The 14,247-nt window shown below is 42.4% G+C and overlaps 1 protein-coding gene across 2 annotated transcripts in view; it reads left to right on the top strand.

Moving 5' to 3' along the window:
- The window catches only part of Sec24d (SEC24 homolog D, COPII coat complex component), an 88,915-nt gene that overhangs the window by 53,055 nt on the left and 21,613 nt on the right, over window positions 1-14,247 (top strand). For both annotated transcript variants that reach the window (XM_036191417.1, XM_036191418.1), the window contains exons 10-13: window positions 1,929-2,044; window positions 5,575-5,699; window positions 12,216-12,407; window positions 13,152-13,245. In XM_036191417.1, coding sequence (XP_036047310.1) covers window positions 1,929-2,044; window positions 5,575-5,699; window positions 12,216-12,407; window positions 13,152-13,245 — 527 coding nt within the window. The remainder of the gene's footprint in view (window positions 1-1,928; window positions 2,045-5,574; window positions 5,700-12,215; window positions 12,408-13,151; window positions 13,246-14,247) is intronic.

A 14,247-nucleotide genomic window follows, 5' to 3' on the forward strand; every position in this document is an offset into this window, starting at 1 on the left:
GCGAAGTGAGGGAGGGCACTATGGAAAAAGCACTTGTCCACAAACATGAGGGCCTGAGTTTGGTCCTCAGCATCCATATGAAAAATAAGCAGAGTGTGGTGATGCCTGTTTGTAGGCCCCAGGGTTGACAAGGTGGAAACAGGAGAATTCCTCTGGCTTCTTGCCTGGCTACCCTAGCCAAATGGTCAAGCTCCAAGTCCCAGTGAGAAACCCTGTCTCAAGTCACAAAGTGGACGGCTCCTGAGGAACACCACCTGAGGTTGACCCGGCCTCACATGTGCAGCTGCAAACACACATACACATGCACACGCACACACATGCACACACACACGTGCACATACATACACTCACATACACACACACAAGGAGAGAAACAGATCATAATTTATGGTGTGACTTGAGTTTGGTTGAGGATAGGTGACAAGATAATATTAAATGTTAATGAGCATGTAAAATTAATTTTAAAAAATCACATTATATGTAGATGTATGAGTGTGAGTGAATTATATATTATGCTGTATAGAAATTACCATTCCACACACTATAAGCCAGACAACCCAGAAATCTGCATGACACCTACATGTAACTAAGTCATCATCATGGCCCCTGGTTTATTTGACTTTACTGAGAGAGACTGTCATCTTCGTCTTCTGTAATCTTTTCAAGATGTTGAATTCATCAAGTTCAGGGTCAAAGTATGTAAATATAAACTTTATAAAGTTCACTCCTAAAAGAAACAGCCATGAGATGGTAAGAACATAGAATCTGAAACTTCTGTTTTTTTGAAAGTCTGGCTTTAGAAAAATAGCCCTGTTATAATTTGCTTGTTCACAGCTGATGAGTGTTGGTTTCAACCCAAAAGGTACTGCTTTTGTGTTTTTACAAAGGGAGATGCTGTTCTTAGCAAAATACTTAAAAGCATTGGTAACTTTCCCACATACTATTAACAGCATTGCACGGCCTTCTCTGGCCATCTCCAGGCAACAGGAGCTCTTTCGCGCAGAGACACCAGGCCTTATTTGTCCAAGAGTTCAGTGTGTGAGTCATAAGTCTCGCTCTGCCTTTGGGTGACTTCCAGAACGTTGCTAGAAGTAACCTTCTGAGACATTTGAATCAAATTAGGACTTCAACTGAGATCTTTCCCTAATACAGTAATCTTCTCCATGAGTAGGGCCAGATACTAGCAGATTAGCATGTGAAAGCCCAGGGCTGAAGATATTTCTTAATTAAGGTGGAACAAAGATCGTAGTTGAGAGTATAATCCAAATAGCCAGCATCAGTCTCTGTCAGCTATGTTAAAAATTCAGATAGAAAACTAAATCCTTAAAATGAGGTAAATGAGTAGAGGCAGATATTTGGGTATGTTATCGTGAAAACAGCAACACTTTTCTCTGGCATTTCCAAAATTATGAATGTTCTTTGCCATCAGTAACTTGTATATGGTCAAGAGGCTTTTAGCAAAGCTCTCATTCTGGTTACATGAATATAAATATTGTGGTCTGTGGTTTTTCTATATGTATAAAACATTTTATGACTAAAATGTAGTAATACATTATACTGAGAAACAGTAAAGAGGAAATCAACATTGGTGAAAATTATTTATAAAATTATGTAGTTCCATAGATAGAATTCTAGGCAGATTGATTTCATCATAAAAAATCAAAATTTATATATGACAAAACTATTATAAACATAATTGAAAGGCAAAAGTGTCATGACTTACACCATATACAAGAGTCAGAAAGTAAGTTTAAAAAAGAGAAAACTCGTTTTTCACATATTTCTAAGACATGCTCTCACAGTAGTGATGCTGAGAACAGCTTGTGTTCTTTATCCTGACTCCTTCCCTCTATTATAAAATCTGAGAATTTGTTGTGTTGTCTGCCTGTGAAAACAAAGGATTTCCTGCCTTGGCTTGTTTTTCTTAGTCCCTCCATTCTATTTCCAACATCTGGACCACATTGGAAGGCGAGTGGACCACTTTGAGAAGCCGGAGCTGTCGCTGGGATCCTATGAATACGTCGCCACGCTGGACTACTGCAGAGTGAGTGGTGCCAGGACTTGAGCATTTCTGTGCTGATGCTGAGTTTCACTGAACGGCTTCCATCTGTAAAGACATGACTTGGTTCGCAGACGGAGCATCTCCCAGGGCATGTAGAAGCACCTCAGACACCGATCCAACCTAATGTGTTAGCATGGTTCAGTTGCTGCAGAGCCTCCTGGGGTAATCAAGCTTAGAAATGTGGGATAGAAGTAGGAAACCATTCTTTTTGTTTGTTGAGAGAGAGTAGCCTGTCTTTTTGTTTGTTTTGACTTGGTGTCTGAGACAGGTTCTCACTGAGTTTGGTCCTTGACCCTACTATGTGGCTGAAGGTGACCTTGAACTGCTGATCCTCCAAGTCCCAAATGCTGGGATGAGTGGTGTGTGCCACCACTCCCAGATGTTGTACTGCTTTTTAGTGCAGTAATCCCATCCAGGTCTCTGCCTCTTTTGGTTTGTTAATGACTTCTCTGCCGAGGGAGAAACTTAACCAGTATGCTTAGAGGACTGCTGGCTTGCTCACTTTAATGTGTAACTGTGAGACTCTTGACTACCCCCCTTAAACTTCTTTGGCTTCTTTCTTAAAAGAAAAACAGAAGATAACAAAATTAACTTTCCTTGTAAAGCCACCAACTGTGGGACACTGCCACCACCGTCGCAGAGCTGTCTACAACTGTATGAAAGTCTCAACACAGAGACTGGCTTTATCAGCTCTGCCTTTGTATAGATAAGAGAAGAGGTGTCTTTGCACTCACCCATCATGTGTGTACGACCCTTGTCTGGCAAGTTCCTACTTCTTCTCTACTTCCTGACTAGATGGAAGTTTACTGTGAGCACATGTTTTCATTTATTTGTTCCAAGTGGTGCTTTGTGTGTCTTCATCTAACTTAGGGGACATCTTTATTTTATCTGTTCTCCCTGGGGCATTGGGTGTTTGCGAGTGTGTTCTCATAGATTCTGACACCTTGGGGTCCCTCTAGTCATCTTGTGACATTCCTGCACGTCTGACACAGGTGGGAGTAGGTCAGCACAAGTGGGATGAGGGGGTGAGTGAGTGTGCGCACCTGCAGGTGTGGTACCCTGACCCTTTGTGTTGTGCTGACAGACTCCAGCGTGGGTCCCCACAGTGCCTATTCTTGAGTCACAGTGCTCCTGAAGCGTCAGGAGTCGGTGAAGGCACAGGTCCATTGGGACTTCTTTCCTTCCTTTTCCGAAAACAAGTGCCTGCTACTATCTCACATCTGGAAAACAGCCTCTGGCTGCAGCTTCCCTCCAGAGACTTAGTCTAGAGGCCAAATTTGTGTGTTGAGAGCAGATAGCAAGAAGATGTATCCAGATTAGTTTTTCTTTGCAGTTGGTTTTGGTATAAGGGCAATAGTAGCTTCATAAAAAGATGTAGGAAGTATTCCCTCAGTTTCTATTTAGTGGAACAGTTTGAGGGGTATTGGCATTAGTTCCTCTTTGAAGGTCCGGTAGAATTCTGTACTGAATCCAGCTGGTCCTGTTTTTTTTTTTTTTTTTTTTTCTGTTTATTTTTGTGTTTTCCTTTTTGTTATTGTTGTTAAGAGATTTTAAATTCCTGCTTCTGTTTCACTGGGGGATTATGGGTCTGTTTAAGCTTTTTATTTCATCTTGACTTAACTTTGGAAAGTCTTATATATATGAAGAAATTTGTCCATTTTTTTTAAGGTTTTTCCAGTTTAGTGGAATATAGATTTTTAAAGTATGTCCTTGTGATTCTCTGAATTTCCTTGGTATCTGTTGTAATATTCTTCTTTTCCCCATAATTTTATTAATTTGTATCACCTCTCTCTATATTTTGATTAACTTAGCTAAAGTTTTGTGAACTCATTTATTTTTTTCAAGGAACCAACTCCATTTTGTCTACTGTTCTTGGATGGTTTGTTCCTTGTGCCCTCTTGGGTATAGTTAACCTCTTCAGACTCAAGTTTCCTTCTAGTGACTTCTGTGGGGGTAGATTGGTAGGTAGAGATTGTTTAAACTGGTTTGTCATGGAATGATTCTCTTTCTCCTTTGATTGTGATTGATAGTTTTTCTGGGTGTAGTAGTCTGGGCTGGTATCTGTGGTCTCTCAGAGTTGGTAGAACACCCATCTAGGCTATTCTAGCTTTCAACTGTTGGGAAGTCAACTGTTATTCTAATGATCTTTTTCCCTTACAAGCTGGCTAGAGCTATGGGGCAGGTCAGTGAGGAGTGACTTATGGGGAATGTATGAGAGAGTATTAGATACAGTTGGGATGGTCACCAGGAGGCTTTGCTTTGATTAATGAGAATGGTTGCTATTTTACCTGGTAGAATCCAGTTTATGGGAAAGAGGAGATGGAACTTGGGAATTCAGAAGAAAGTCTCATGCAGACACTGGCAGAGCTCCCTCATTCCTAGGCTGTTCTGATTTGGGATATGGAAAAGTGACATTTTCAGATTGAATTTTGAGTCTTATAAGTTTTAATTTGAGATGGGGTATTTTATTAGAATGGTATTATGTCTGTTACAGTAGATACAGACGGAATCAATGAGATCATTTGTAACCGTTATCATCTAATCATATAATAATGGAAATATATTTTAATTTTAGAACATTTTTCTGCTTTACCATAAGTTGAAAAACTCTTGGTCTTGGATCTTTACTCTCTAGTGGAGGTCACTGATGATATTTGCCTGTGGCTTTCTTTTCCAAACATTTTATAAATCCCAGCTGAAGGATCGCTTCCTTATGAGCTGTTTGGACAGCAGCCAGGTTGGGAAACAGTGAGGCCCATTTTCCTCACAGCTGCTTTCTGTTACAGTGACTGCTGCAAAGACATAGGGAAGGGGCCATTTTTCTTTACCACAGATATGAAGTGAGTTTTGAGAGTATTTTATAATGTACATTTTTGAAGGTATGCAGTTAAAACTAGACATTTTCATATCTGTAGTTGAGTGTGTTGGTAGATTCCTGTAACCCCAGCATTGGAGAGCCTTAGACAAGAGAATGGATGATGTTTGAGGCCAGCATGAGGCACAGCGAGACCTTGCTTCAAAAACAAAACCAAACAAAAGTATATCGAAAACCAAAGGAACTGGCAAGAGACCTGAGAATCCTGATATCCCAGTTAATGAAGCTTGGTTTTATCTCCCAAAAATGTTAATTTCCAATTGTACTCCTTTTTAGCATTCCTTTTCAGGCCCCCAAATACATTTTCTCCTATAAGGGAGCATGTTGCATGCAAGGTTGGCCTAATGCTCGATCTCCCTTCAGCAGTCACAGTAGGGGGTCTCTGGAGATCTGAAGGTGAGCCATCTCTGTTAAATATAATAGACAGTTCATGTCATAACTTGGAAACTAAGTGGCTTCTTTTATTTATTTATTGAATAGCATCAGGGACTGAGTTTCCTAGCAAGTTATTTGATTCACAAATGTTATATCCTAAGTATTGACCAAAGCATCTGATAGCCCTCGGAGTTTGTTTACACTTGGTTATGAGACATACTGACGTTGTGTCTACTTGTGTGGTGTGTTTGCCTTCCTGCAGAAGAACAAGCCACCCAACCCCCCAGCCTTTATCTTCATGATTGACGTCTCCTACAGTAACATAAAGAATGGACTGGTCAAGCTCATCTGTGAAGAGCTGAAGACTGTGCTGCAGAGACTACCCAAGTAAGGGAACTGCTGGGCCTCTGTGAGTTATGCTGTAGCACCGAGCTGGTGCAGACTGGCTGGTGAACGTCATTGGCTAATGGGAACACTGTAGTTATAAATCAAACTTCACCCTTCTTCTGAAAATCCAAAATGTCAAGGTGGATGTTTGCATAAGGAAAAGAAAAGGAAACAGAAATAAAAACAGTGATAGACAAACGGACCATCTCAGAATACTTTATAAATGACAAGGAGAGTCCCAACAGTGAGGATGTGGGGAAAAGTGGGGAAGTCTGTTACAGAAAAGCTGGTGGGTGCTGAGAGTGGCAGAGCCCAAAGGGTTCCGGAACACTGAGTGACGGTCATATGAAGGGAGGGAATCTTTTTAGCCCAATTCCCTTCTGCCCTTATGATGGGAGCAAGCTCTGCCCTGCTGCTTGTGTGTCCTGCCGTAGCCGTAGCCGTGTAAGGGAGGTGAGCCTCTCTCTGCCATTCCAGCAAGTGGTACTGAGAAGGAAATGCAGCAGCAGCGAAGCAGGTGCCTCTACCCTGTCCTGATGACGTCACCACCGCAACCTGCGTTGGGAGGCTCGCTGGCGGCGTGCTACCTGCTCTAGACGAGAAAGGGAGACAAAATTGATGGCAATTTTAGCCATAAAATAGAATTGTATGCATGCATGTAGCTTACACTAAATTTGGCAGAGAAAAAAAACAAAGCAGATTTGCTTTGAGAGGTCGGAGAGGGGTGCACAAAAAGCATTTTTTATGTAAATAAAACCCTTAAAGAGAGACTAGGAAAAAAATGGCAGAAAGAAGCTATTAGTATCCTTTTGTTTCTCTCTCTGGTCTCCTGCACCAAAATTAAAATCATAGCTGAGTTCTAGCTGTCTCTGTGCACAAGCTAGCTGCTTGGAACTGGAGTTCATACCGAGCATGGAGATGGGAGCAGGGGGATGTTGTCTTCTGCCGAGAGGCCAGGCTCGGAGGACTGGGAAGCCAGGACGTGTGCGTTCCACACCTCTCACCTCCTCCCTCAGCACACAGGGCGACATCTGGCCTGGACAGGGGAGTTTGGGTGAGGAGGAACTCCTCAGCCATGGTGCTTCTTGGCCTCTGAAGGCCCACCCCTCTGTAGTCTTTCCATCAGAACAGATGCTTTGTCTGTGAGGAAGGAGGACGAGTGGGCTCTGGACCTCCCAGGAACGCCTTTGTTTGGATCTGTTAAGCTGAACTCATAATATTGTTGCGATGGTTTGGAAAGTCGTGGGGATGTTTGAGAAACACTGAGGTGACTTCAGACTGGCCTGAGGTGAAAGGTCAGCTGGAGCCAGCTGCAGGTGGCGGCAGAGGCCCACCCAGATGCCCTGAGACAGCTTTTGTCTCACAGTGTTTTCAGAGGGACTTGAGAAGGAGCGTTTTCTATTAGAGGCTAGATAGCATGTGCCTCATCATGGAGCCTGCCCATGGGCTGACTCAAGGTCAAATCTGAATTTTACATTTAGTCTATAGAAAGGGGTAGTTTATAAAGAACCACTCCATTTTCTGAAAACGGAACCATTCTTCCCTTTTATTGTCTCCCCTGGGTCAGGCTAGCCTATCTTCACCAACAGTCACTCCGCAAACCCCGTGTTCCTTACCAGGAGCAGTGGTGTGAAGCTGGCAGCATTTAGGTCTAAGATCTGAAAGTACACCTTCTGGTGTTCTCACTGTAACCATACCCCCTGAAGCAGCGTGACTTTGGCAGAAGACAAGAGAGAAGAGTCAAGGGTCACAGCTGCTTACTCTCTGGTGCTATTCAAATCTCTCTGAACTGTGCATTTTCAAAACAGCTGTCTTCATTTTAAAAAAAAAAAAAAAACAAAACACCTGGTTGCTTTTGGACTGAAATTGGTTTTGGTCTGTGTGCATATGCGGCCTTATTTTTTATTTTTTAATTTTTTTACGGTAAGACTGCCCCATCGATCTGATAGCTCGTCTTGTATGGAAGTGGGTGACGTGCTTTGTGGTCTCTGTAAAACAGTCTGCGTGTGCTTGGTGTTCTAGAATGTTTTGAGTTCTCCGAAAAGAAAAGCCCCTTCTTTTCTGTTTGACTTTGAATTTGCATCTGGCCTTGCAAAGTTTTTAGATTTTCTGACTTCTTTGAAACAAAGAAGAAAAACTTTAAAATCCTTCATCTGTTGTTCATATCAAATCATTGGGTCATTTCGACTTTTGTTTCTTTCCAATGTTGATGAAGCAAATATTGGAAACGAGGCTGGCAGGATGGCTCAGCTTATAAGCATTTGCCTTCATTTTATTTTATTTCATGTGCAAGGGGGCCTGAGTTCAATTTCCAGGACCCAGGTAAGAATGCCAGGGCCTGTGGCTGGCAGCTAATCTAGAGTAATTGGCAAGCTCCTGTATTGGTGAAATTATTAAGGCCACTCCACGTAGTTAAAAGGGAGGTTTATTTTGTGGGGTACTTACAAATGAGGGGGTAGGTTACAGGGTCTGGCAAGGGTATAGTGCAGTCCGGCCGTGTTCTCTGGAGAACTCTGCTCGGTCTACCTCCAGCGTCCAGAGTCCGGGAACCAAGAGAGTGACCTCTTCCCGATCCTTGGTCTTCCGCTTCCTCCTCCGCCCTGCCTTGTGGGCGTGACCATTACCGAAGCCTCAATGGGGGTTGGAACTTCCAGGCAATGCTGGGATGGCTATCCACTACACTCCTGGCCAGTGAACGACTTTGTGTCAAAGGAGGTGCTGGCACCCTGAGGATGACATCTAATGCTGACTGTTGGCCTCCACACACACCTGTACACACAGAAATCTACAGGAGCGTACAAAAGAGAACAACTGTCTAAAATTAATAAAAATTCATGAGTTTGGAGTTTCATGGTTTATCTGCTTACCAATGTCTGCGGTATCGCTCTGCCAGATTCATACTATTAAACAATCTGGCTGCTGTTAGAAAGAGTGTAGCTGAAAAGCAGAAGAGGAAGGCCCCTTAACTCCTGACCTCTTCATGTACCCCACAGAGTATTATAGTCATTCATGTATTCCCACAGTTATGATACAGCCCTGCATGTACCCCACAGAGTTAGGATATAGCCCTGCATGTACCCCACAGAGTTGGGATATAGCCCTGCATGTACCCCCCAAGAGTTATATAGAGTCCTTCATGTACCCCACAGAGTTAGGATACAGTCCTGCATGTACCCCACAGGGTTATACAGAGTCCTTCATGTATCCCGCAGAGTTAGGATACAGTCCTACATATACTCCACAGAGTTATACATAATTACTGGGGAAAGGCAGTTTTCTTCATGTGACATGTTAGAATGTTGAGGAAATTTCAAAACAGTTTTATGAAGAAATTTTTGAAAAGTTTTGTATTGTTTCTCAAATTAAAAAGCATGTTTCTATAAAGATGAATGATAAATTTTACAATGATGTAAGATATTCCAATTAGATGCTCTTTTAAAATGTTAATTTAGATCACCAGTTATCCCTGTGGGTCCCAAGATGCTCTTTCCCACCTAGACAGAACGTGCCCAAATCCAGTGAGAGGTATAAGTCTGGAGTGAGTCTCTCTTTTTCTCTTTGTGTGTGTGTGTGTTTGTGTGTGTGTGTGTGTGTGTGTGTGTGTGTGTGTCTGTGTCTGTGTCTGTGTCTGTGTGTTGCCCTATTGACTGCAATTTGACTATGAAAAGAGAATCAGTCCCTCATGATTTATCAGACATTTTTATTTAGGCAATGAAAGGTTACTAGGAAACATAGGTGAATGCATGATGTGCTGGTGAACTGTTTGTCAAGTAAAAACCCATGATTTGCAGCATCTTCTCATTGCACATGTCAGTGTTTCTGGCCAGGCTGATTATAAACCAGAGTTGCACCATTATGGCTTACCTTTAGACTTCTGTTACAGAAGCAGCTGAAAGAAGGGGTTCATTTTGGCTCACACTTTGTGGGTACACAACGTCATGGCAACCAGGCAGGTTGGCTACATTGCATCTGCAGTCAGAAGCAGAAAGAAATGAACAGCACTATACAGTGCTCTTTCTCCCTATTTGTTTATTGTCAGTTACGGGTGTGTACACATGAGTGCAGGTGCCCACAGAAACTTCTATAAAAGATTCACATTCCCCTGGGGCTAGAGTTACAGGAAGTTGTGAGCCACTTGATATGGGTGCAGAGAACTGAACTCGGGTCCTCAGCAAGACCTCTATGTGCTCTTAGCCACGGAGCCATCTCTCCAACTCAGCTTTGTCTTCTTTTTAATCCAGTCTAGAGCTCTCCCCCAAGGAATGTTACTGCCCACATTCAGGATGAGTCTTTGCGCTCATCTAGATAATCTGTCACAGACATGCCCAGAAATCTTTGTTGCAATTGATTGTCAGTCCAGTCAAGTTAACAACCAGGATTAACCGTTACAAGCTCTGATTTGCCACCGCACAGTCCAGTGTTTCAGCAGCGTGTAAGTCACCCTCAATACGAATTCTCCACCACAGTACGCTTTGTGGAATGGCACAGGGCAGGGGTTGGTGGTAGATAAGTCTTGGGCATTTCCTTCCATTAACTTCCAGCTGTGCTGTACACTAAGAAACGCTTTACAGGAATTTAGAAGAAGAAATTACTTCTAGCTGGTAGCCTCAGGAGATTTCATAGAGGAGGAAGAATTTATGCTTGGTCTTGACAAGCAAGATTGTAATAACAGGGAATCAGAGAAAGCCCAGAAGCAGTGCCGTACACGCAGTGATGCTCAGGGTGGCACAGCATGTAGCGTAGCAGCTGCTGGGGTGAAGTCATATAGCTCAGGAGACACCCGTGTGTATCTATATCTGTTTGAACCAAGTAGATGGGAACTCTCACTTCTGAAAGCATTGCAAATGTCCAAAATGTAAGCATTTACTCATTGCTTTGGCAATAGGTAATGAGAACCTTTTAAACTTTACCCATTTATCAAACCCCATTGAAGAAAGAAGTGAAACAGGTAAAAACCAGTTCTTGTCAGCCTGGACTCTGACATTTCCACCTGAGATATCTCTTGGTGGGCATTTTCATTTCCTTTTTCCTTGTGTTCAAGTTGCTTGTATATAAACATGCGCACACACACACACACACACACACACACACACACACACGCGCGCGTACACAACACACCTCATTCATTGATTATTTGAGTTTTTTGAGACACTCTTATGTAGCCACGGCTGGCCCTAATCACCTGATATTCCTGTCTCTATTTCCGAAAAGCTTGGGTTACAGACAACACCACCACAGCCTCAAGGCAGGATTTATGTTATGGAGAAAATTCAGAAATGAGAAGAATATACCCTTCTTCAGAAGAAAAGTGCCCTAAGCAGATGAGATTTCACTGAAATGGAAGAGTCAAGGAAAATGCAATGTACCTTTTCTGTGGCTGTCATTCAGACACTGAGCACTGTGCTGTATTTGCCTGAAACCTAGAGTGTGTGTGGAGTGGATAGTTTACTTAGGGCAGTCAGAAGTGGGCAGAAATGTGGTCAGTAAGCAGGTAACTGGAGCCTGTACCACTAAATTCTGAATATCTTCACTACAGATGAGGTGAATGAGTTAATTCTCCTATACTTTCTGGAACATTAACAGTTTGTTTGGAATTCCTGAAAGAAAAGATGCTGTTTATTGCAGTTTTAGAGATTTCATCTTCTTATCATGACCACCACAAGACATCTTATTTATAAGTGCTGTTATATAGTTCTGTGGTGTATTGTTAAAATCTCACTATTATTACATTGAGATTTTGTAGGATATGCAGTAAAAGTATCATGCAGGAGCTGAAAGTTCTTTCCTGATGCAAACAACTGTCCCATTGGTAACTCAAGCATCCCTTCTCTCCAGTTGCTTGAGATGCCCCATTGGTTTGGTCTTTCAGTGACTTCTAAGAACTATTTATTTATATGAATATAATAAGCCCAGGTTGTTCATGGAAATTCTAAAAGTGTAATTTCCTATGAAGTAAAAATAAGCCAAGCATATTGTAGCATGCCTTTCATCTCAGCACTTGGAAGGTAGAACAGGCAGATCCCTGAGTTCAAGGCCAGTCTGGTCCACAGAGTAAATTCCAGGAGAGCCAGGACTACACAGAGAAACCACATCTTGAAAAGACACCTCACCTCCCCCCAAAAAAAATTAAAAAGAAAGAAAGAAAAAGAATCACATGAGCAAATATGTATGACATGTTTTCATAATATCTAATCCTAGACCTAGAATTTTGAGAATGTCTTCCTTTGTCAACCTGCTTAGTTTTGAAGTAATCTGGATCCCTTCCTGCCATGATTTACTATTGCTTTCTAAGGGCAATAGAAATTGAAGCCAGAACTTTAAATATGCCTTTCTGATGTTCTGTAGGAGGCACAGTTGTTGAAGTTAGGTAGAAGCCTCGTCTCACAGGCAAAAGACTTGAGAAGGCAAAATGGTCTCCGAGTCCCAAGTCTGTGGTGCCTTCATCGCCTTTGAGCGAGAGCCAAACCGTGTTCTTGAGAGCTTGTGCCTGAAGTTCGGCTTTGTTTCTTCTCCTAGGGAGGAGCATGAGGAGACATCTGCGATTCGAGTTGGCTTTATCACATACAACAAAGTCCTGCACTTCTTCAACGTAAAGAGTAATTTGGCCCAGCCTCAGATGATGGTGGTGACAGATGTGGGAGAGGTCTTCGTTCCTTTGTTGGATGGTTTCCTTGTCAACTACCAAGACTCTCAATCTGTGATTCACAAGTAAATATCAAGTGTCTTCTACTTAGGTGCAGATTAGGTGTATGTTTTAAGTCACACTGTGTTTCCATTCAACTACAAATCTTGTTTGGCATTGTCGTTAGCAGGGGCTTATGGCATAGAGTACACAACTCTTGGCATGCATGTTAGATTTACCCCTTTGTGGTGTAGATCATTCACTCTCAGCCCTTTAAATTCTTTCTCCTTGATGGAAAGGGAATGAAAGGAATGCATTTCTTGCATGTACTGTACATATTAAGATAGAGTAGGGCTGGAGAGATGGCTCAGAGGTTAAGAGTGCCGACTGTTCTTCCAAAGGTCCTGAGTTCAATTCCCAGCACCCACATGGTGGCTCATAACCATCTGTAATGAGATCTGGCGCCCTCTTCTGTGTACGTAATAAAATAAATAAATAAATCTTTAAAAAAAAGATAGAGTATTATTTAAAGCCTCATGGGTATTGTAAATAGATAATATAATGAATCAAAAAGTGTCTACAGTGAGGGTAATTTAGCAAAGGTTCCATCCAAAGAGTAGGTTTTGGTGCCAGACTATGCTAAAATATCTTTCCTTAAGGAGTGTCTGTATCAGGATACCTATTCCCTGTGGGTAACAATTACCCACACATGCTTGCTCACCAAATAAATGTCATATGTGTTCAGGCTTGAGATATCCGTGATTTATCTTCTGAAGTTTAGGACAGATTTGCTGAGCATTTAAAAGCCTTTCTCCTCTTGTTTCCCTCAGTTTATTGGACCAGATTCCAGAGATGTTTGCTAACTCTAACGAAAACGAGACTGTCTTTGCTCCTGTCATCCAGGCTGGCATGGAAGCCCTGAAGGTGAGAAATGGCCTCCTCTCCTTGATAGCAGAGGACATTTGTGACCAAGAGATTAAGACGGAAAACATTGCATATAAAAAGAAGTACAGTCTTCATTAAATGCCTAGGTTCTTAGGGTTTCTAAACTTGTCCAGGTTTCAGGAGGAAATGGCCCGAGTCACAAGCACTCTCTGTGTTGACATCCCAGGCCTGTTAGCATCAAACAGCTGTTTGTCAGGATTTCGGCTTTCCCCTCTCTTTGCCTTTTGGATGAACTTTTGTGATCTAGTTGTAAAGTTAGTTCAGTCAAATCAGAGCTATCAGATATGAGGAGAAAAATTCCTGCCCTGCCCTCTCCTTCCTTGGGGTTTTCAAGCCTGCAAAGGCAAGGCCCGGGGATAGTTTGTGCCATGGAAGTGACTGATGTGCATGGCCTCACTGACTGTCATAAGTGGAGGAGATGTTGTCCTTGTGTCCACTGGGAAGGCTGAGCTCAAGTGGCATTTTGTCTTATGGGACTGAAGAAGTCAGTGTGGTCTAGAAGGCCTTATTCCTAATCGCTGTTTCTTTAGGACAGTAGTCAAACCTGTTGGCTTTGACAGCTCATTCCTGAAGTTAGTTTTAAAGTTGTGTTTTTAAAATTAAGTCCACACCAACTTTTAAAATGGAATGACTAGTACTAATGACAAGAATAATACAAGAAACAGTGTTGGGAAGGCCTCTTCACTCATTCATTCATTCATTCTTTTTGACCAATAAAAACCAGTAAGTGCTTGTGTTTGCAAGGCAGTCTAGACTGTCCTGCTCCTAAGTTCTATGAAGTGTTGTAGGGGAGATTTAATTCTGTATTACAAGACACAATTCTCCTGCTGGCAAAAGAGGGAGTAGGGAGGTCAGGGGTAACTTGGGAAAGCCCAGGACTGTGGTTTGGTCAGTAGCTCAGAATATCGTGTACAGGGAGCAGAGATGGGATGCCACTCGCTATGTGCAGGGGCAGCATCAAAAGGGGGCGCGTTGTACTGT

The sequence above is a fragment of the Onychomys torridus genome, chromosome 6 (assembly GCF_903995425.1).
Source record: "Onychomys torridus chromosome 6, mOncTor1.1, whole genome shotgun sequence".
Taxonomy (NCBI): Eukaryota; Metazoa; Chordata; class Mammalia; order Rodentia; family Cricetidae; genus Onychomys; species Onychomys torridus.